The sequence below is a fragment of the Alligator mississippiensis genome, chromosome 5 (assembly GCF_030867095.1).
Source record: "Alligator mississippiensis isolate rAllMis1 chromosome 5, rAllMis1, whole genome shotgun sequence".
NCBI lineage: Eukaryota > Metazoa > Chordata > Crocodylia > Alligatoridae > Alligator > Alligator mississippiensis.
The window spans coordinates 159,876,023-159,900,452 of NC_081828.1; the positions used below are offsets into that span (position 1 = coordinate 159,876,023).

Consider the following 24,430-nt stretch of genomic DNA (forward strand, 5'->3'; position numbering starts at 1 on the left):
ATCTTAGTTTTGGAAAAACTGATTTTACTATCTTGTGCAATGCATCTCAAACTATATTTTTTCTCTAGCTTGAAAACAACACAGCAGAAAAAGTAGAGCTTTTTAAGTGGAAAATGATACTATGGAAAAATAAGCAGTAGTAATGTAATGTTTCACATTTAAAAGACAATACATCACAACAAACCAAATCCCTGGTAAAAAATTAGGGTAAACTTTAAAATGGTGAAATGGGAAAACAAATTCTTCAGTCTACACATACCCTTTCTGTCCTAGATGTATGACTTTAAGGTCAGTTCCATATTTATTCTTTATCCATTTAATTCCTTGTTGCTGGGGATCTATGATCAGAGGCCAGCGCTCACAGTTCGTTAGAATAGCGGCATTTTCTGCTGACATTCTATCACTAGGTAGGCCTTCGTTATTCCATGCTGCAATTGTAGCATCATCAGTCAACATGGCAATCAGATCCAGGCCTTCAGTTATTGGAATAGGAACCTTTGAATCAGAGTGGAATATAATGATCTAGCAAGGTTACAAAATAGCGAGATGAGACTCTGTGCAAGGCACAAGATAACAAGGGTCACTAGAAATAGAGGTATATTGTATGGAAAAGAAGGCAAGGCCCTGTAGACTATCAGATGTCAACAGAAGCATCAGAATATGTAATGTGTAGAAGACAAACATACTATTTCATGGGACTAGTGTAAATGGCATATTCTTTTCATTTAAGAAACTAACTTTAAAAACTATGATTTTGTTAAATGAAAGTACATGTTGTATATCACAAACTGATGCATATATAGTGTTAACCTTTAGAGCAGATTATTTATATTGGCACAGATATAGTGACCATGAATAGTACATAATAGGTAGAGAATAAAGATTTTCTAGAGAATAAAGTTTACTGTTTCTTTACAGATTATGTGCAGCATAGGTAGCTGCATAACAGGATTCTCACACCAGCTTTCTTAAGAGCTCATCTACTACATAAAATTCCCCATATATATCTGTTCTCTGCAGAGGCAGCCAACTAGGTAACAAATCAAGCATAACAATGTTCTTTTGTTATATGGACACTTCTTCATTATGAATTGGACCGTGGTCTCCAGTGCACTTCATTTAAGTCAAAGCACAAGCAAGTAGTCACACTTTCTCTGTTATTCTGCCATTATGTGTTTTAATAAAAATCAGAAATCTCAAAACAGTACTTAATGAAGGTGTGTTCAGCAGTGCTATGGATGCAGTGAGAGACAAAAAAAGATAGGAAGAATAATTAAATTAAAAAATTCCAAGTATTTTAAGGAAACCTCCAAATAGGCAGTATACTCTATGGCTAGTGAAAAAAATGTGAAATTCCTATTGATTCCATCAACTTATAATTTTATTTCAGGTTTTTATTTTTGGTGAATACCAGCCTGATCTGAATGTCAAAACTCCAAGTTAGAAGAGAACTACTCCACACTACCGGTCCTGTAAGTCAGTGGTTTTCAAACTTACTCAAATCACTGAATTCTTTCATACCACTTCTGCCATGGACCCCCTTCCACTGGCTCCATGGACCATGTGAGTTGGCATGGAGCTTCCTGGCTTGCCTTTCCATTACCCCCAATCTCTGATGAACCCCTGACAACCTACTGTGGAACCCCAGTGTTCCAAAGAACAGTCTGAAAACCACTGATCTAAGCCTTCTAATTCCCTAACCACTTGGAAGTTGTCTTTGCATTGTTATTTTTAGCATACTATTCCTCCCTACCATACATACAATATCTAGGTGTTGAATTAATACTTTAGTTTCTTTTTAAAAGCATGGAGTAACATCAAGAAACCTGTCATTTTGGTAGTTATTTACTCAAGAAATAACTGCATCTATTTTAGGTGAGTCAAATTTGTACAAAATTAACACTAACATGGAAGGCACCATATCTCCAGTTTAGTTACTGTGGCAACAATTTTGTTGTTAGACAAAACTGTTTCTGTTTTGTAACAAAGGATGTATTTGTTTAAAATGGCCTAAATCATGATTCTAATCACACAGCTGCCAATTTCACAATGTAAACTACCATGTAACCAATGCACTCAAAATACAAACACATCGGTATGTGTACACTTCCCTGCATACAGCATACATACCTATGAGTGTATATAGACAGATAGCAGATAAACACATTTATATAAACACATAGGATGACTAAGAATAAAATTCATTTTACTGATAGGCGATAAAACAAGCAGTCTCCTTAAATTAGAGAGCTGAAATAAATAGGTTTGCATAGTTGATACAACTTTGTGGTGGTATTAGTGTTCTGTGACAAAGCAAGTTATACATTTTAATGCACAACTGTATCTTTTGTTCCCATAGTGCACTACCTTCACTGTTGTCCTTTAGAAAGAAGAGCATTTAGCAAGGATCTCACTATATTTTTAAAACAGAATTTATTAATCATATCTCTCTCTAACACTGGGAGAATTGTCAAAACTGAAACAAGCAATTTTGCCAGCTACCTTTCAGTGAAAGCATCAGGAGTGTACAGTTCTATTAAAAAACTGTACTCTGAAGATTATGATTTTTCGTGGTAATGGTCACTAAGGGCCTTCCCATGAGCTAAAGATGTTTCCAGCTTCGTGGAAATTTTATCTAAAGACAAGTAAGTACAAAGATGTCAGAAGAAAGGAAATAAAATAGATAATTTATACACAGTTTTTATATAAATATAGACAGCAAAGCTGAAGTAGGTGTTTAAGAGGCACTTCAATGTGGACAGATCAGGCCTTTCAACAGAGACTGGGAGGTCATACACAGTAGTGACTGTGGATCTAAAAGATGAACAGTAGAAAAACCTCTGGTCATACCCTGTTCACTCTCCTTTTCATCATCCACTCTCTGTCACTATGTGACACAGGCCTATTTGTTGCTTAAGGGACTGGGCCAATGACCACTAAGAAACGCTGTAAGCCTCCCTTAGAAGGAAGGCCACTGGGTAAGTAACCAATTCCTTGGGACAAAGCAAAATATAACAGGGATGAGAGTGAGGGTATATATTTAAAAAGAGTTCACCAAGGGGAGGAAAGGGAGGGAACACTGAGCAGAGCACACCGGACAGTGCTCACAGGCCCTTGAATGAGTTCAAGGAGTCTGTGGATACTGCCCAGTGAAACTATGTCTGGCAACAGGATAGGACCAGGGATAGGGAAGTGGCCCTGCAGTCACCGCAGGGTGCCCCACCCAGGGACTCCTTCCTGGTGAAATAAATGGATGGGGAGTGCATAAACCAAAAGGTGAGAGGAATAATGCAGCCAGAACCTCAGCAAGAGGTTCTGGAGGAAGCACTGAAGGGGCTATAGCCTGGTGCACTCTAGGCAGTTGTGGGCCAAGATCTCCCTCTGCTCACAGAAGAGACAGGTGTCAGGGCATCTGTGAAGTGAACCAGACACATACCCATGGATACTAGGCAAGATGGACATAGAGTTCAATCCAGTAAATGGCAGTTCTTATGTTTTTATGAGGGTAGGAGGACATCCCAGTGGCTAGAGCACTGGACCCATGGATGCAGGAAACCAGGACAGCTTACTCATATACCTCCTCATATACCTCCAATGTTTGCTCAGCACCAGTTAATCCACTCTATGCTTTAGTTACCCATTTTAAAAACAGGGATACCACTTCCCTTCTTTCCTGGGAAGATGCAAAGTAAAATGCTTTAAGAAGTGTGAGGTGCCAAGTTATTACAGTTATTTGGGCCACAAAACAAAGTAGACAGACAAAGATAGGCAGCATTCACAGAGTGGAGAGGATGGGATCAACACAAAGCTTTGCAGGGGAGTAAAAATAGACATGGGTAGAGCGATACAGGGCGTTGAAGATTAAAGCAATACAGACAAGAAGGCCATCAAGGGGTTCAGATGTTTGCGTGTTGCATCTTGCTCCTTTAAAAAGTTGTGCGACAAACTCAGTAAGCAAGAGAGATCAATTTATGGCAAAGTTTTATGAACTGCTGGGTGGTGGGAGATGCATTTTAGGGCTCCATGTATATTGTATCAATGGCTCCTATCAAATACTCATTTTACAAGTAAAATGCCTCTAGCTGCCATCCTTACAAACTCTTCTAGGAACCTGAAAGTTAAGCAGAGTTTATCTTTACACATCACGATAAGTAATAGCTGCTATTACACAGGTAATTTGGCCTACGAAAGATGATGTAGGAAAGGAAAAGGAACTCACTCAAGTGTGCATATCCCAAGTAGAAAAACAAACAAACATACAAAAAATCAGTACCCGCAATCTGAGAATATTTTTTTTGCTGAAAGGCATATATGTACTCTGCAAAGTTGTTCTAGTTACTTAAGCACAGAACTGTACTCTTAAGCCTTCAACTGGGGGGAGTTAAGCTTCAAGCATGCACTGCCATTTCCTACAAGGTGTTTTACCTCCTGTGATCTAAGGAAAGGAATCCACAGATGTTCTACCAGTTCTTGACGATACTGTTTCATAAAGGATCCAACATAAGACACGAATGCTGCTGTTAATAGGACATCGCCACATAATGTCTTTTCTTGTGCTTCCAAGTGTTTAATAGACTGGCTCCAACGAATGTTTTCAGACTGCAAACCACAATTATAAAATGTCATAAACAAACATATATTAATCATAGCTTTAAACTTGAAGTTGGCAGAAAAGTTAACATAAAAAAATACCAATGGGTTTAAAGCAAGGCTATTAAGAGACTGACTCTTTCTTTATGGCACAGTGGTCCCGTAAAAGGTAACAGATGCAAGTACTCGTAAGACAGTCTTGGGGCTGAAAGAGCAAAGAGATGGTGTCAGGGCATGTTTGGTCCATTTTATGCATGTATTCTTGTAGAGTCTGGATTTCCTGATAGCTACAGCAAATTACAAAGGGCTGACCTATGACTAGACTCTCAGTCACACAGTGCTCAGTTTTTAGTTAACCATCACAGAAATATCAATTTATATTTGGGGGAAATGCTGTTTTTTGTCAAATTGAACCTGAAAACCTGAAACATACAGGGACACTTATAACTGGAAAAATATGTTAATTGAAACATTGGTTGTTTATGAAGTATTTTCAATTTAGTGGCAACAGATCAGAAACACTCACTTCAGTTGTTAAAATTTGACAATATGTGGAACACGAGTGCCACAAAGATAAAATAGTCAGATTTTCCATTTCTAATCATCTCTGCTTTAAATATGTAAATCCAAGTTATCCAGAAAAAGAGAGAGAAGTTGTCTCTCTCAGACAAGACCAGAGTCTGAGAGAGAAGGCTAAAATGAGAGAAAGTTGTTTTTTATGATGCATTAAATTTACTTGTGGAACTCAGTGCCATAAGATGTTAAGGAGGCTGGTAGCTTAACCAAGTTCAAAAGGGGATTGGGCAAATTCCTGGAGGCAAGATCCATCAGCATTGAACATGGGAGTCTCCGAGTGCAGTCTCTGAATCAGAAATTGCTAAACCTCTGAATGATGGAAGCTGCAATGGGAGACGAGCAAGGGGTGGAAGACTCTGGATATACCCATCTTTACTCTCTCCCTCAGCATTCACGCTCTGCAAGTACATGAGACAGGACACTAGGCTAGATGGATTTATGGTGCCCAGTGATACCTCTAGGTGGTGGTTGATCTGGGCTGGGGTGGCAGGGTCTGGGCAGCCCTCCACGAGGCCATGTCAGCCCGGAGATCCGGAAGCGGACCGATTCAGTGGGCCAGGCTGGGCGGCAGTTCCAGGAGCCTGGCCACAATTCCAGCTTTGCCCTGGTGACCCGCCCAGGGCCGTCTCGAAGGGTCCTGGCAGGTATGCAGGGCCCTGGGGTCAGCTCCCAGTGACCCCTCCAGGTGGCAGCTGGCCCGGGCCAGGGCAGCAGGGGCCTAGGCAGCCCTCCACAAGGCCATGTCAACCCGGAGGTCTGGCAGGGGACCGATCCAGCGGGCCAGGCTGGGCGGCAGTTCCAGGAGCCTGGCCACAATTCTGGCTTCGCCCCAGTGACCGGCCCGAGGGTTGGGAAGGCTGGGGTGCTTCCTTGGGAGTGGCGGGGTTCTCCTGTGGGAGAACCAGGTTGACCTGGTGTCCGCCATGGGACTTAGAAAAATTTTGCCCGGCCCGCTCTCCTGTGTTGCAAGTGGTTGACATGGGCTCCCCGGCATGGCCTGGAAGTCCATAAGGGGTTGCTGTGAGCGTGTTGCCCGACTGTTTGATCCAGGTGGGCGGACACTTTTGGTGCCTCACCCCAGTGGCGGGGCTGGATGCCACATTCACTAAACTCTTAGGAAATGTTTGCAGAGATTTTCAGGAACATGGTTTTCAGGACCCTAAATGCCTACCTTTGGTTCCAGAACGGCAGTCAGAGAAACTTCCGGGGCAGAACCGTGCTTCACCCAATGGCCAAACCCGAGTTTTGTGCCCCACTGCTGAGAGGGGGATGGCAGACACTTTGGTGCATGAGCTCCCAGTCCAAGTCCGGTTCTCATGCCTGGTCTGACCCCCCCTGGGCCATTGCTCCCGCAGTCCCGGGCTGTGCCCTGGACACTGCTTCTGCGCTCCTTTCTGTGATTGATGTGGCAAACCCTCTTTGGGGGAGGGCCCTTTGTGGGCTGGCGGTTCCCCCGCTGGTGTTCAGGTGAAGTGGCTACCTCCCCAGTGAATGGCATTTCAAATGTTCTCACGTAAAACAAAATGCTTAGTTGAACATGCATTTGAAATTTCACCATGCAGACTCATGAAGCAGAACTTGATGTGCGTGACAGTGTTTGTGTCTCAGGTATAAGACAGCCAACAAATGGTGGGATAGAGACTGTTTTTGTTTAAATCACTAACAATTACCTCTGAAATTTAGCACTGTTCATTTGAAGTGTTTTAGATTTGCAGTACTTTCTGCAGAACTCATTAGATTCTTCCTTAAATCATTTACTGAAGGCAACCAGACAATAAATCCATTAATTTACAAGAAAGCCTTTTGATTTATCCATTATCTCTCCCTGTTGTCACTAGTTGGTAAGTCATAAACAATAAAGTGCACCCACCTCATTCTCCAAAATAGCTTTGAAATTTGAAGATTTACTAAACATAGCGTGATCGTCTATTTAAATCTTCAGTAATTTTACTATACCACCCAACCACCATAAATCACTAGTGACATTGGCTAACAAGGGTTTAAGAGTTGGAACATGCAGTGTAATAAATTTCCAGACAGTTAAAAATCACTATAATTTTATTCTAATGCATTATAGATTGCCTGTAATGTCATCCTGGCCGAGGTGACCCATTTCTAATTTTGAACAGCTGTTCAGCTCGTGAGTTAGTTAATGATTAAATATAAATTGCCTGATTTATTAGTCTGAATGGTTGAGCTTCCAGGTCAATGCTATATAGACAAAATCATCAGTCTTGATGCTTTTCAGAAGTTAACTGTCTCCTGTTCTAGTCAAAACGAATTTATTCTTGGAGGAAAAGACTTGACATTCTCAATTAATCCTTTTAAATATTTTTCTTTAGCTTATATAAAAACATTACTAAAGATGACCCTTAGCCTTTGGAAACAACCCTTTCTGGATTCAATATAAACTGTTAAAAGAAAGACTTCGTCATTACCTCTGGGCATAGACCCACAGAACTTGATAGGATTACACAAGATAGTAAGACTTTGACAGCTTATGGTGGTCTTAGTTTTGTCTGGGTCCAACCAAAACATCTCTTATGTAGATAATAACCAGGGATCCGGGTTTTCCATTTCTCATGGAAAAATGGAGAAAAACGGATTTCTCATTTTAACGATGAAACATGCTGATTTTTCACTTTTGCAAAGAGCTTTCTGCAGGCTCACAGAGTTCCAGCCTGCAAGAGGCTGGGGGGAGTGGAAGGAAGGTGGTCAGGCAGGGGGCCCTGCCCCTGACCTGCACACAGATCTTGGAGGCATGGGTCTCCCTACTCCCCAGGAGTGCGTGTAGGGGTAAGGAGCCATTCCCCCTTCCCCCCACCAGAGTATGCAGCAGGCAGCCTGTCCCCATCCCCTGGCGGGCTTCACTTCAGCCATGCTGCCCGTGGGGAAGGGGGAGCTGGGCTCTGCACTCTGCTATACTGCAGCAGCTGCTGCCTCCCACAGGTAGCAGCTGGGGCTCAAGCACTGCTGCAGGGGGTCAGGACCTGAGTTCTGTGAGCTAAATGGGTAGGGAGAACTCTGATTTTCTATGATAAAAATCCCAAAATCAAACACCAACATTTATAGGTCTTTAAAAATTGTTTTATTATTGTGATTGAGGTACTGGGAGGCTTCCAAATTGCTTTAAAATTGAACTCAACGTTTTATTTGCAATAGATACCTATATATATATATATATATATATATATATATATATATATATATATATATATATATATATATATATAAACACCATGATATATATATCTATAGATATATAGGTATGTAGATAGATATGAAGGTGTTTCAATTTCATTGCAGATTCTAGGGTTTTTATCAGAAAACTTGCAATTTTTTTTTTAAATCAGAGAATACCAGGATCCCTGGTAATAACTCATAACAACACACATGGCACACTTTGGTTTGTAACAAGTCAAATACTAAATGTTATTCTTTAAGTTTCTGAATAACATTGAAGTTAAAATGAACTATGAGAAATTAACTACTTGTAGATGAGAAAAAACTGGTTTATTTCAATTGTTTCAGGTGGCTTTAATAAGTTAAAACTCTTTTCCTGTAGTCCAACCTAACATAATTGATTTGACTGTAGTTTTCTATGGACTGATTTGTAGAAATGAAGTCATTAGTCAAAAAGAGAGTTGAGTTCTTTGAGATTAGGTAAAGCAAAAGTTTATGGGAATCCAAATAAAATTTAATGTATTTTTAAAAATCTATTTAAAATGATCTGGAATATTTTAGGAATATAAGATGCATCAAATTGTCTACTATAGGGCATGTAATACATTTCACATATTGTGTCAAGATGTGTGTCAAAATTTTATCTCTGTGAACTGAGGGGAACTTAACTATACTACCACTTACTTGAGTGGCTCTCTAGAAATTGACCAGTAAATTGACAGGGCATCTGTTTACGCCTGCCTGCAAAAAAAATCTCAGTGACCACACTGGATAATATTGTGTTTTTAAAATGAATGGTTTTGCAAAGGAAACAAAACAAAACAATCCAATTGGCATATTCCACTTATTTACAATTTACGTGCAACGTGAGTGGATAATGTAACTCATTTCTGACCTAGAAGATTATTCAGTCTCTCTGCTTATTAGCCAGAGACTGCCCAGGATGTCGCAATGTGTTCACAATTGTGTAAATGTGGTGACTTTGTCATGGAGACTTTTCTCCAGTGGCCATACAAATACAAGCAAGGTAATGGCATGTAATTTTAATTAAATGCATGGCATCACCAATCACTCTCAGATTTTGACTGTATTAGATGTAAACTTCTTGCATGTTTCAGGGGGTTTTCTTTTAATATACTGATTCTAAGTTTCTCTCTCACATAGGTATTTTATGCATTCTACTAAAGATTTTTAAAAAATAACTAGTATACTTAACAAATATTTGGAATATCGTAATTACTAATTGTAAAAACAGCATTAAGAAGTAGCCTACTTGCCTCAAGTCCCTTGACAAGTCTGTTAGCTAGCTCAATAGTTCTGCTGGTTCGGTTCACATCTTCTTGACATCGAACTTTCTCAGCTATTGCTTTTTCAAATGAAGCCTTGTGTCTGCATAGATTTCTATCCAGGTCCTGCACAAACAGTCAGGTTTAGATTTTGTTATCTCAGGTATCTGTACTTCAGTAATAATATTTTTCTTCTTTTCTGTACTTCAGAAATAATACTTGGTATATGTATATCTTCTGTCCTGAAGGATTTAAGCTCTTTGGGAAAGGGATTGTGACTTCTTACTAGTCTATGCAGTACCTGGCACATTTGCATATTTTGTAATAATAATAAGTTCCCAGAGTACCTTAGAAGACATACAATGACAGCAATGAAAGGAGAAAGCCCAAAGTTTTTTTTGTTTTAAAAGGACAGTGCTTCTGTTTCAATATGATTCAATGATGAAGTGTATTAGAGTAGTTCTTGGGGGCCCCAACATGATTGAAGCCATTAACACATAGGGCTATACTCTGTACAAACAGATGTTAAGTTGTCAGTCCCATGTCAAAGAGTTTAAAATTTAAATTGATGGGATAAAGAGCCTAAGAAATATCACCCCCATTTTACAAATGGGATATGAAAGCAAAGAAGGCTACAGTATTTATCACTGGTTAAAAAACACCAAACATAGAAGAAAGTTGACAATACAGTCAGATGCTTGAGTGACAAACATACCATGTCAGGCAAGGTTCTTTGAGTAGATGTGATATCTTTTATTAGACCAACTGAGTAGTTGGAAAAAAGTTCCTAGCAAGTTTTTGGGTTCAGTCACCCTTTTTCAGGCATAGGGAGTCTCTGCTGGTCTGAGATTCCAAGGAATGAAAGAAGCTATGAATGTCACAGGATGTCAGTGAAAATATAAATAGGTAGAAATTAGAAAAAAAAAGGTAAAGTAGGGAAGGGAAGGGGCAGAAAGCAGGGGGGGGGGGGGTGGGAAAGGCCAAAGGGAAACATTACAATGGTAATAATACCAGGCAAAAAAAGAGGCCCTCAGTGAAAAAGGAAATGGTTGGAAAACAGGAAGACAAGGGGCAGAAAAGTAGGGGAGGGGAGAAAAGGTGGGGAAAAAAAAGAATATAAGAGGTCAAGTCAGGCACGTGAATCAGATGTCAGGCAGGTTGTATTGCATTGTAAGTCCAATGTCTTCTTTAGCTTCTCTCATTCCTTGGCGTTTCAGAACAGCAGAGACTCCCTATGCCTGAAGAAGGGTGACTAAACCCAAAAGCTTGCAAAGAACTTTTTCCCAACTACTTGGTAGGTCTAATAAAAGATATCACATCTACTCAAAGAACCTTGCATGCCTATGTCCTTAGGTCAACATGGCTACAACCAAAAACCCAGAAAATATACCATGTCATGCTTAACAAATTGAAGTGGTAACCAGCTTGAAAAATGTCATTTTTGTAAACAAAACTCTTGATGCAGGAACTGAATACAAAAATACAATAAAACCCAACTTTAAGATGACTGTTAAACAAATCTGCTAAAGCCATTTTGCTCTCCCACAGCAGTTTCAGAAACTGTTGAGTTACCCTCTGGTTCAGAACAGAAATGACTCTCCTGGAGATAACGGAAGGAAAGCTCACACCAAATGAGGTTCTGAGATTTCTCTGGCAGAAAAGTCTTAGGCTAAAGACCAAGATCAGCTGTTTGCACATGCAAATCTATTGGGACTGCAAACAAGCAATCAGAGTAAAAAGGCTTGAGTCTTAGATCAAAGGGACACTAAACCATTAATGTCCTCAGGATTAGCTAGAAAAATAGTTGACTGGGTGGCATCAGCTGGAGAGGAGTCTCTGATGAACAGACAGTGAGAGAGTGCTGCATGGATTGTGACTTTCTAGGGATGTTTGGATAGAAAAAGAATGCATCCAAAATTTATATAGAAGAAATAAAACTCAGGACAGGTCCAAGCAGACATGCATTTTGTTTGCCCATAGTACACTTCAGCCCTCCTTTTGAGACTGGCCCAACTCACATTGCATTTATTTACTTTCTGGGGTAACTTACAGTGCTGCAATGCATGTGTAGATGCTGACTGAAAATGTAAACTGTGCCTGGTCAATCCAGCCCACCGGTGGCCTGCTCCACTTCAGCTCAAATTGCTGCTGTCCCATACACATATGTAAACACTGTGCCTGGGAGCAGCTCACTCCGGCTCAGAGTGCTCTGTAGTTTACTGTTTCGCATTAATTGCAAGTGTACATGCACCCTGTGAGATGAAAGTTCTACTGTGAGGTAAAGGGGATCAGGGCGTTATGCACATCAAGTGTTCCATAGGAATTGCCCAAGTGCATACTCATATCCTGGGGTTAAGTAGATCTAAACCATGGTTACTTAGCCCTAACACCTGAAAGATAAGTAATCTTGAACAGTTTTGCTTCTGCTCATTGCTGTGTTAGAGCATGGATATGGGCAGTTACTGCTGAGTAGCTGCCATGTGATAAAGCTCTGTCCTATTTAACCTCTCAATAAATTATTTATAAGTTCCTAACTGTAATAACACTGAACTTACCTAAAGTCTTTCATCCTAAAGCACACTTATTCTTCAACAGTATTGAACAAATTGTACATTAATATTTGTAGTGCCATGGAACAATATTATGCAAACTGATGGCAGCATAGCACTGCTCAGCATTGCTGGATTATACCCTCTTGTAGATAAGGAATTTTTACAGTGTTTCTACGAAGTGGTCTATACATGCATTATGTCACTTTAGTGATACATTATATAAACAACAAGCTCTCTCCCTGCCACTCTCCAGTATGAACTTGGTGGAATCCTAAGAACCTTAAGATCTAATAAAATGTGTGTGTGTGTGTGTGTGTGTGTGTGTGTATATAAGTAAGAGAGAGAGAGTGTGAGTATGTGCCTGTGCGTGTACGTCTGTGGCAAGATTTTTAGTACGCAATTTTACCATTGCACTCATAGTATGGTACATCTCCAACAGCAGTGAAGTAATAGTAAAGTCTCTAGAGAGAGGTTGTTAAATGCTGCTACATCAAACATTTATGAATTAGTTTTATTTAAAAAACCCCATCAATTTCTGTCTGCTGTATTTTCTCACAGGCACTTAACATGGGGCCTGCTCCTTCACACATTTACAACAAAGTGAGCAGCACTAAGTATTGTAGTGAAGACACTGAGGATATTCATTGAAAGGAAAAACTTGCAGGAAGGAGCACTCTGGGAATGATAGTGCAATGATGACAATGTGTACATGTATGCACTAAAGATTTAATACGCGAGAAAAGATCAGTATACTTGGTTTTACAGCGAAGCCACTTCCTTTAGTAAGTTTAATAGATTTTAAAATACAATAAATATTAACAATACGTAGCATTTGTAACAGTTGGTATATCTCTGACATTTTAAAACATTAATACAATAACATTAATTATGAAATTGTATGCACATGACAAAGACTTTATTTGTCATTTTAAAATATAATTTATGTGGCATTAGGAGTGAAAGGCAGTTAACTCACCATGTCACTCCTTCCTTCCTTCTTGTGTTAAGGTATTTAGCAGAGCTCACAGATTAATTGGAATCTGACAGAGCTGCACCATGGCTGCTTCTGCTATGGCCTTGAACTTGTGACCTCTGGACTATCAACTGTGCACCTTTGCACCCACACCACCACAGCCCCCACTAGACCCATCCTCTTTGTAAAAGAAAATTTGTCTGAAGATCTATTGTGTATTTGACATGATGGTTGAGAAAAATATTAATATTAAATATGAAGATACAAAGAGCCATATACAAGAGACAGATAGCTATAAGAACTGTAACTCATTGCATGGTATAGGACACTTTAAAGGGAACTTAGCAGAACCAGCACAAAATGAACACTTAAGAGAAATCCACAAAAAGCAAAAAGGGGAAGGTGCCTGTATTTAGTAGGACAGCAATGAAGTCAGACTGGATCTGAATGAACTATAAGAAGCATCAGAGGAATCCTCTGAGCTAATATCAAGCATAGACCAATGAGGCAAGCATTCTTTTCTGAAAAATGAATAAAAGCTGACCATGTGAGGTCCCACATTTGTGACCTCTCAGTTACTTCTGGATCATTACATTTCCCCAGTAGCATTTTGCCCCTATTTGACAGTCCTGCAAATTAACACTAGAATGACAATGTCAAGATGGGCTCTTTTCTTTTTGATTTTTTTTTTTCAGTATAAGGATTCTGCAGGCCAAATTTTACCCAGATAGAAATGGAGTTCCACAGGTACATCTCAGTGCTTCTATTGGAGTAGCAGTGCCCCAACAGAAGGACTGTATTCCATCCTGAGACATATCCTTGCATCCAGCTTGCCTTCTCATAGCTGTGTTGATCTTCCAGGGCTGACAGGGGTAAAAAAGCATGTCTGGTGGGAGGTGGTGGGGGGATCTGACTTTGGCTAAGAAAACAAGCATATGTGATTCTGAATAATTACAATAGTAGACCTGAAAAGTAAGTAGGTACTTGTGGCAGGGCACGTGGGGTGCCTGCCACTTTAAGAGGCCAGGCAGCCTGCAAAGCTGCTGGCAGGTGTGAGCCAGGGCTAACTGGGGGGAGGGGGGGTCAGCTGACCTGGGGAGCTGGCAGGTATAAGTCTAGGTCCTCAGAGAAGTTGGCAGTAACATCTGGAGCCTTCTGAGAGAACACCACCTCAGCAGGAAGACTGCAACTCTGGAGCACCACCACAGGGAAGACACCTGAAGCAGTCTGGAGGTTGGGAAGGAACTAAGTGGGGAAGAGGTTCCCCGAGACCCAGGGAGGGGTCCAGAGCCTACTGAGAGTGTGGGACCAGCAAGGGTCCAGGAATCCCAGAAGGGGACTTAAGTGAAAGAAAACATAAATGAGAATGCCATCTGTGAGGCATGGTGTAGGGAAGGAACGGAGCCATGTGATTTGCCCATAAGGCAGAGACCACATGCACCTGGTGGCTACTTGGAAGAACAATTTAGGAGGCCTGGGGGAAGCCTCCCGCAATAAAAATTATCAACATCAAGGTATGGTGGGCGACTAGAAAGGGTGACCGCCCACAAAGTGAGGGCAGCAGGGACTACAGAGGCTTCCCGGCCACCCCTGGAGAGGCACCCTGCCACAGTGTTATTTCCCTGAGGTAACTTTTCACAGTATAACAATGCTTCAGAATGAGGAAAGCTGGGGAATACATTAATAGAAAGAATGAAAGACTAAGCGTAAATAAAATAGTAAATATTTAAATTAAGAGAGAAATTATCTGATGTCATAATGCAGTGACATCAGAAGAGTTACACTAACAAGGAATTTGACTTAAAAGTACCTAGGAACACCTCAAAAAACAAACAAAAAATCCCCATATTTTGTGTTACATGCGGTCTGTGCATCCTTTGTATATTGTTTGTCATCTTAGGTTATGAAGTCTTTATGGTGGGTCTCAGTTTAAAAGAGCAAGAAGGACAAAGTTATTTGGGTAGTAACTTGAGTTAGAAAAGCTCAAGCTTTTGGAGGAAATTGAGGTTGAACATGAACATTTAGTGCTAGCACTAAATAAGCAAATTACTCCACTAATATTTTAACTCTAACTAATTAACCCATTTTAGCCAACTGTGATGAGGATGCTCCCTTTTTTGGGCATTTTCATCAATGTTCAAAGATTGCCTAACATACTGGGAGTAGTGCATTAGTCCAAAAAATAAATAAGTGATAGTAAACAATGCTTTTCAATTAATATTTGATGTATACACTCTTTGGTAGAACCATTAACTCAAAACACAGGCAGAGCTGAAAAATGATGAGGTTATGGTTTCCATCTCCAAGTTTCTTGGGTGTTTTTCTTTTCATTAAAGATTTAGAGAATAGCTAATATAATTTTAATGGTGTAATTGTTACCAAGCATAAACACAGATAGGCTTGAACTTACCAACCCATTCTGGAAGTTATTCCTACAGTCCAACAGGTCAATACCTATACAAACTACAGATTCTGAAGATATATAGCTGGCACAAATCAGTCAGTTATTTATAATGATTGTCATATTTGTTTATTAAGTCTATTACTTATGTGCGTGAATGGCTCTGAAGAAATTCTATCACTTCTTATTAACTGCCTAACGCACTATAGCTGAAAATGCAGAAGGTCTTTCAATAGGCTTATAGCAAAAGCAGTATAATGCTTAATACTACTATATCTTTGGTGTTAAAGCCTGCATGCCATTTCAGAGCTGGAAAGAAATAAAATTAGTTATCTTTTTGGCCAGATTCTGTGCTTTGCCAAAGAGATGGTTGCAGGCCACTAAAAGAGCTCAAGGTATAAGAGGGCGGGGGGGAGAATCATTATATCATTATATCATTCTTGTAATACTTACAATAAGCTTTTTCCTGATTGCTTCCAGCTTTTCAGTGGCTGCTGCTAGATCAGCATTTGCCTGAGCTAACGCACGACGTTTTGGCTCCACTTCACAAAAAACCTTCAGAAATACAAACAATGCAGTTTTATTGAGACACAAGTTAGGCTCTAAACTCACTACTGAAATTGGCCATGTAAGAGCTTCTAAACTGTGCGATGAACCAGCAGGTCATATTTATTTTACCTAACAATTTCTCATACAGTTATGAAACATCAAAACCTTATATTAAATGCATGACTATAGCCATATATATATACTGTATTTATTCAAATCCAAGATCACCCTGAATTTAAGATGACCTCCCAATTATTAGATTGTAGTCATGGAAAATAATTTGTTTTAATTCTCCATGTCTAGAATCTAGTTATTGGAGGGTCCTCTTAAATTTATTTCTCATTAATTGTTACTCGGTTGAATTATATGTATAGATTAAGTTTTCCCTCTTTTTCTAATGGTATCAGCTATGCCAAAAACAGGGAAACTAACATATTTGCAGAGGTGGCTGTTACAGATTTCACATTGGACAGCTGGGCCAGAACTGTGAAATTTTAGTGGAAACAACTTGCAGAGAACAATGGTGGTGTTACTCTGGAGATAAAATCATTGTGGAAGATTAAAAAAACAGACTAGAATCCGTGTGGCCCACTGTTCTTGTAGATTAATTCAGTGCAACTACTCTAATACCAGAAGAGCCTCAGTACAGGGAATACTTCTGGAAAGACTATGAACCAGGGGAAATTGTAGAAATAAACAGTGATTGGAATGCTACAGGAATACACGAAGATGAAATTGATATAACAACACCACTAAAAACTCTGGGTTTCTTGGGTTGCTAACTTTGAGGCTGTATGCATGTTACATATACTCAAGTGCATTTAGGTTGTAGTAGTATCATTTATCAATATGTTATTAGTATCTTATCTATTATCATCATATATAGCTTATTACTACTGCATAAATCAAAACTGTTTCTAGCCCACTGGGTTGCCTTCTGTCTGTACATTATGCTTTTCCAGGATGACAGACATCCTTCTCTATAAGAAGACAAAAAGGAGGGGAATGTGGGCTTCACTGGAGCGCTAATCAACATATATATAGATACTACTCACACAAAGGCTCTGCTAAAGCATTAGTGGAGTAGGCTTGACCAGCAAACCTGACCAATGTATGAACCCCTTACACAAGCAGAAATTGCAATGTGCAAACATGGTCAGGATGATGGCACAAGATGCTCAATCTTATCATGAGATGGGTGGAAAGGATGGTTGTTCTAGGCACAGGATGGTCCAGTACCTGTGTGATAAGACTAGGGTAGGAGTACCCAGAACAGGATGCCCACGGAGCAAAGATACAGATAGAATATAATATGTAATTTGATCACTGTATAAAAGGCAGGCTGGCAGTATAGGAACTTTACAGTAGCCTAGGAGAGCGTGTGTGTTGTTGTGCCAACTACCTTGCCATAGGCACAAATGCATTAACTTGGTCTGATGTACTTGTTAGGCTAAAATGTGTTAGGGCTTTGGTTGTAGACAATAAACCTGGCTGAATCTTTGCCACCAAACTGAACCCGTGGTCATTCTTTATGACAAGATTAGTGTTGGAATCTGCTGGCTGCAACTTTTGCTAGTACTACAATTCCTGAGACTTCAACACCAACAATATTTCCACCTTCAATCTTTGCCTGCATTTAGCATTATATTTCCACTAAACATAGGACACTGAGCCCATGTCTTCAAGAATCACAAGCTGCTCTGATAAGAATCCAGCTGTTATTCTGATAAGAAACAAAATATATTGGTAAATGGTACCTCATAGAATTTTACTATGTTGATAACCCAGGCACAGAGACCAGCTGCTGCAAAGGACTTAGTGTGAACCAAGTTTGGGTTGAATTCAGGATCTTTCAAGTAAAGTTCCTTGACCACTTTCAAACAATTTTCAGGTATATGCTCTTTATCATACTTAATTAAAGCTTGTAAGAAGTCATCAACCTGCAAAAATAGGAGACCTATTTTAGCAAATCCCTTGCAGGGAACATTCAAGGATCACAAGTTCTCTTGTTTTATTGACTTAACTGCATGAAATCAAAAACTGTGCATTGCATATGTTTTACTGCTTTGGGTGTAAAATTGAATGGAAAATCTGCCAAAGGGACAAAGAAAAACCTAAAGCATCTTTGTGTCTCTTTTCAGGATTCATTTGGGGAATGTCTGATGTGACACAAAATGATACAAGTCTTCCTCTGCTTGACTGTTCCTATATTTTTGGAAATTGTTAATAGCCCACAATTGGTGCACATATTGACTTGAGTTTACCATGGAAGTCACATGGAGAAATGATTCAACTGTTTTTGTTGATATTATATTTGAAATAAACTTCCTTTGGCTCTCATATCTAATTAACTACTTATCTCCTGTCTCTTCTTCCTAAAGGTCAGTACCTTTCCCATGAAGACTTTTGCAGCTTTCCAACTTCGGTCTTTGGGCACTTTGCCTTTAGAAGCCAGTAACACCATCACTGCTGCAGTAACATTGGTTACTGCAATTGGTGGATTGGGAAAGGCTTTCAGTTCTGTGAGGTTAACCTAAAAAATAAACACAAAAGAATCTGCAGAATGTTGCCATGCATACAGTTAGATACCTATGTAGCAAGAGATGTCTACAAAGAAATAATGCATCTGCTGATGCAAGAGAGGTACTATAGAACATTTGGATAAAGAGATTAAGAACCTACAGTCAGGAGAAGTGCAAGGATTTTTGCCACCATAGGAAACAACTTTGCTGCTTTCTCTTGTAATGTACCTGAAACCTGGTGAGAGTATACCAGACAGAGGCCCAGAGCAGCAGTTTGGCATGCCAGAGCTGCACTGCTCCCTTTTGCAGAGACTCCTGAGGTAGCCTCCACTGAGGATGTTCTCAAAACAAGGAGCAATGGTTTCAAGTTGCAGCAAGGGAAGTTTAGTTTAGGTATTAGGAAAAAATTTCCCACTAGGAGGGTACTAAAACACTGGAACAGGTTACCCAGGAAGGTGGTAGAATCTCCATCCCTGGAGGTTTTTAAGACCTGGCTAGATAAAGCTTTGGCTGGGATGATCTAGTTGGGGACAGTCCTGCTCTGAGCAGGAGGTTGGACTAGGTGACTTCCTGAGGTCCCTTCCAACCTTAAATTTCTGTGATTCTGTGTGTGAGGTGTCTGCACACCATTTTTTGCCTCCCCTTTCAATTTGTTGCTCTAGGAGGCTGTCCCTGCTGCCTGGCCAGTTACACTGGCCTTGCCTACAGCTGTGCTCTCTGAAGACTATCGGTTGCTTATGATCCCACTGCTTTTTATTTTATTCAGTAAATAGAGCAGCAACTATATGGAACAACAGTTTTAAATGAAGACATGGTTGTACACCAGCACTAAACACTATGAATTCCTATTTGAATCTCTGGATTTATCTTGTGAATTGTGCATAGATGTTTGCACATTTAACAATGCTAATTTTGCACGGCATCCCTTAGCACCCTGCTTGAGAATAGCTGATTTACATTGATTCTACAGTTTTCTACTGTAGATAGTGCAAAAGCTATTTTTCTCATGAGAAGTTCATATTGGATTCAAATTAACTAACTAAATTATCATAGAAATTAAGGGCTGGAAGGGACCTCGAAATATCAAGTCCAACACCCCTGCTCTGGGCAGGAATACTGCTGAGATCAAATGATCCCAGCATGGTGTCTGCCCAGTCTCCTCTTGAAGACTTCCAAGGTTGGGGACTATACCACCTCCTTGGGAAGCCTATTCCAGATTCTTGTCACTCTTACTGTAAAGAAGTTCTTCCTTACATCCAACCTGAAGTCATACTTTAACAGTTTATGGTCATTGCTCCTTGTTATCCCCTGGGATGCCCTAGTGAACAGTTTTTTCTCCCAGCTCCCAATATTCACCCCTTACATACTTATAGACAGCCACCAACTCCTCCCTGAGGGTTCTCTTCCCAGGGCTGGACACTCCCAGATCCCTTAGTCTTTCTTCATAAGGTTTGCCCTCCAGGCCTTTAATCATTCTTGTGTCCCTTCTCTGGACCCTTTCAAGATTCTCCACATCTTTTTTGAAGTGTGGCATGGAGTGGACACAGTACTCCAGGTTGGGTCTCATCAGCGCCGAGTATAGAGGAAATAACACCTTCTTAGCCCTACTCGCAACGCATTGGCTAATGTATCCCACTATGCTATTAGCTCTGTTGACTACAGCGTTGCACTGGCAGCTCATGTTCATCCTGTGATCAGTCATAACCCCGAGGTCTCTTTCAGCCACCATGCTGGTCAGGACATCTCCTCCTAACCTATATTCATGTCTCTGGTTACTTCTCCTCAGATGAAGCACTCTGCATTTATCCTAATTGAACTGCATCCAGTTCCGCTTTGCCCACCTTTCCAGTTTGTCCAGGTCCACTTGGATCTGCATCCTATCCCCTAGTGTGACATTTTTCCCCATAACTTAGTATCATCTGAAAACTTGGCCAGCGTACTTTCCACAGCTTCATCTAAATCATTGATAAAGATGTTTAACAGCACAAGGCCAAGAACTCAACCCTGCAGGACTCCGCTGACCACTTCCCGCCAAAATGACTCAGATCCGTCCACTAATACTCTCTGGGTTTGACCCCTTAGCCAGCTCCCAACCCACCTGACCATGGACTCTACCAGTCCACAATCCCCCAGTTTGTTTGTTTTTTTATTATATAAGTGTGTCATGGGAGACCATATCAAAGGACTTTTTAAAATCCAATTATAGGACATGAGACATTTCTCCCACATCTATGCAGTTTGTTACTTGATCATAGAAGAAGATGAGGTTGGTCAGACACAACCTGCCCACAACAAAGCCATGTTAGCTATCTTTCAGCATCATGCCTTCTGCCAGTCTCTCAAATGGATTTCTTGATAATTTTTCCCAAAATTTTACCAGATATTGAGGTCAAACTGACCAGCCTATAGTTTCCCGGATCCTGCTTCTTCCCCTTTTTAAAGATTGGCACCACATTGACCCTTTTCCAGTCTTCCAGGACCTCTTCCGCGCACCATGAGTCTTTAAATACTTTTGCCAATGGTCCTTCAATGACTCCAGTCAATTCCCTCAACACTCTTCGCTGTAGTGCATCCAGTCTTCCCGATTTGAAGACATTCAGTCGCTCTAAGTGCTTTCTCACCACTTCGACACTGACCATTGCTTAGCAATTTCCTTTCCCCATACCCTGCATCCATCCAGTATCCAACCAGGTGGGCGACTACTATTTGTATGCAGGAACACCGACACAAAGTATTCATTAAAGAGTTCAGCTTTCTCGTGACTGCCTGTTATGAGCTGTCCTGTCCCATTCTGCAAGGGCCCCACATTTCTGTTGGTTTTCCTCCTTCTCCCTATGTACCTAAAGAAGGACTTCTTATTGTCTTTGATTTTGGTTGCCAACCTGATCTCAGTCACCGCCCTTGCCTTCCTTACCCTCTCCCTACACATACGGGCTATACTTGTGCATTCCTCCTTGGTGACTACTCCTTGTTTTCACACTCTGTAAGCGTCCTTTTTCTTTTTTAAGCACTCCTTGACTGCGGTAAGCCAAGAGGGCTTCCTGGCCCCTTTACCACCTTTCCTGCATATAGAAATGGACCTTTTCTGTGCTCTGAGGATCACTCCTTTGAGGAATGACCACCCTTCCTTAACTCCCTTCCCTTCCAACCCCTCTTCCCTTAGGGTCTTTTCCACTATTTTCCTAAGTTCATTGAAGTCAGCCTTTCTGAAGTCAAGCGCCTCTGCCCTACTGGCTGACTTCCCTGCCCAATGACGGATAATGAATTCTATCATCTCATGATCACCGTATCTCCCAGATTACCCTCAATCCTCAGATCTCCCACCAGATTGTCCCCTTTGGCTAAGACCAAATCCAACAAAGCCTTCTCTCTACTTGGCCTGTTTACCTCCTGTACTAAATAAAGTACTTCCATGCAGGTAAAAAAGCTGTATGACCAGTCAGATCTGGTCAAGTGCTCCTTCCAGCAGATGTCAGGGTAATTGAGGTTACCCATGACAACCATGTCCCCTGAACATGCAGCCTGCATCAGTTCTCTGTAAAATTCCAGATCCAGCTCCTCCTCTTGGTGTGGAGGACCATCAAGTCACCTTCTTGTCCCTTCCATATCTTGACCTACAGGGTCTCAAGTTGACCTTCTCTTGAACAAATTTGGATCTCTGAGGAGACATACCACTCCTTTACATGGGGAGCTACACCTCCTGCCTTCTTCCCTACCCAATACGTTCTGTGCAGCCTACAGTCCTCTATGCATATAGCCCAGTCATGCTTGGCATCCCACCAGGTCTCTGCTATTCCAATGAGATCATATTCCCTATTTGCTACCAGGAGTGTTAGTTCTTCCTGCTTATTCCCCATACTCCTAGTGTTGGTGTATAGACACTTAAGTCCCCCATTGGTAATCCCCGGTTCCCTATCGTCCCAATGTCATTCCAGCCTTTTGACACCTCTCTAACCACTCTCTCCATGTCCTTCCTGCTTGGCTGTCCCCCAGCTGGCATTCCTGTATACATACCCATCCCTTGATGAACCTAGTTTAAAGCCCTATATATTTGTTGAAGCTGAAGACTATTACACTATTATACTATTTTTTAGAATAGAAGCAAAAAATCTACACATCAGTACTTCTGTTTTTCTTCTGGACACATGCACTTCTCAACCCCAAAACACACAACTCCCATGTCACAGTGGTGTCACACAGGGGTGTCATAGTGGTGCCACACTTCCAGACAGTCAGAACAACTCAAAAGATACAGGTGCTCTTTCTTATCTAAACTGCTTCATCAATTCCAGGGTCTTCAAACTCATTCCTGATCTTTCCTTTATTTTTATAGAAAATGTAATACCATGTAATAGATAATCAATTGGCTGAGCAACTTAGTTTGTTATATCCTTTAAAATGTGGAAAAGTTGTTGACATTGATTAAACTGTCTTCTTGCTCTTACCTTATTAAGTGTATCCAAGGCTGCTGTTGCAGCCACTAAAGCAGGTTCAGCTTTCCTCAGGTCAGCCTCACATTCTCTCTGTTTCAGAGATACTTCTGCTTGGATTGCTGCTACCTATTCAAACAAAGAATCTTAAGGTTTTACATGGACTTAAGGATCCTGTGGAAGAAATCAAGCTTTGCGTTGTGGTTGTATTAGAATTGGCAGAGCCATCTAGGTTTATTTAAAGCTATACGAGTGATCACAAGGAGGGTTCTCAAAGAAGCTCTGACCTCTACAAGTTTACAAGCGTATTTATACTTTAGGCAGTGAGAAAAGATACAGAGTTCAGACAAAGCAACCTTGAGAGAAACAGAATGATGTTGATCATTCGTTTGTCACACGTAAGCAGTTTACTTTTTCAGCAAACACGTTGTGTTTTGGGATTAGCTATCAGTGTTGTGTTTTGGGGGTTTTTTTTGGTTCCTGGAAAGGAGGAGGTTAACATCTGCACACAGACAAAACAAGGCATGAAGGTTTTTCCTTATTTTAGAACATTTTAAAACACATAGCATCAGTATCTTTTTTTCTTCTCTTTCTCTCTGTTTGTCTCTCCTCTTAATCAAGTAAGAGGCCTGGTTAAACTTATTTCCACAATCCAAATCTGGTCATAGCTGTTTAACCCTGAGACAGAGGTTTCTAATGTTGGTATACGCTTGTTTATATCAATTAGTAAGGGTTTCTTTTTGTTTTGGTTTTATAGTAATCATATACAGCTCTTTCACACTGCAAGCTTCTTCTATACCTCCCCTAGACTGGATCTATGCAAATAATGGGGGTTTCTTTTTGGTTGCAATTCCACCCCCGACAAAGAAATTAAATTTTTAAAAAGCATCAGTTTTGGGTATTTTGAAGAAATTAAAAAAAAAATGATTTTAGGTAGATGCAAAACATTTCATTTGACCTGCAAAGTGCTGCTTCCAAAACAAAAACCCTAAATATTGGAGCATTCTGATTATTTTCAAATATTTTTCCTTTTTTTCTTCAAAAAAAAAAGTTTCTTGCCAAATTTGATCTGAACTCACAAATACAAGCATCCAACTGCATTTTTCAGTACATTTACCTTTTTGAGGGGGAAAAAAAGACCAGTCTGAAGCCTGATACAGAGTGCAATATGCTTCTAGAAAGGAAGAAAAGGGAGGAAGAGACAGTTGTGCTGATGAACAAGACAGTTGTGTTGATTTAATTTCAGTTGTTAATTTTTAAATATAGTTCAATTGGAGCAAGCTTCTCTGTGGATGTTCTTCTTCTGGTTTGAGCTAATAATAAGAATAAGCCACTATAAATTGAAATCACAGTGTCCATACAAACTTT

At 40.4% G+C, this 24,430-nt stretch overlaps 1 protein-coding gene across 1 annotated transcript in view; it reads right to left on the bottom strand.

Annotated features, from left to right (window-relative positions):
* The window catches only part of DNAH11 (dynein axonemal heavy chain 11), a 281,712-nt gene that overhangs the window by 54,095 nt on the left and 203,187 nt on the right, over nucleotides 1-24,430 (bottom strand). The window contains 7 exon segments of the mRNA XM_059728936.1: nucleotides 260-495; nucleotides 4,426-4,599; nucleotides 9,627-9,761; nucleotides 16,015-16,116; nucleotides 17,868-18,050; nucleotides 18,500-18,643; nucleotides 23,078-23,191. Of these exon segments, the coding sequence (XP_059584919.1) occupies nucleotides 260-495; nucleotides 4,426-4,599; nucleotides 9,627-9,761; nucleotides 16,015-16,116; nucleotides 17,868-18,050; nucleotides 18,500-18,643; nucleotides 23,078-23,191 (1,088 nt within the window).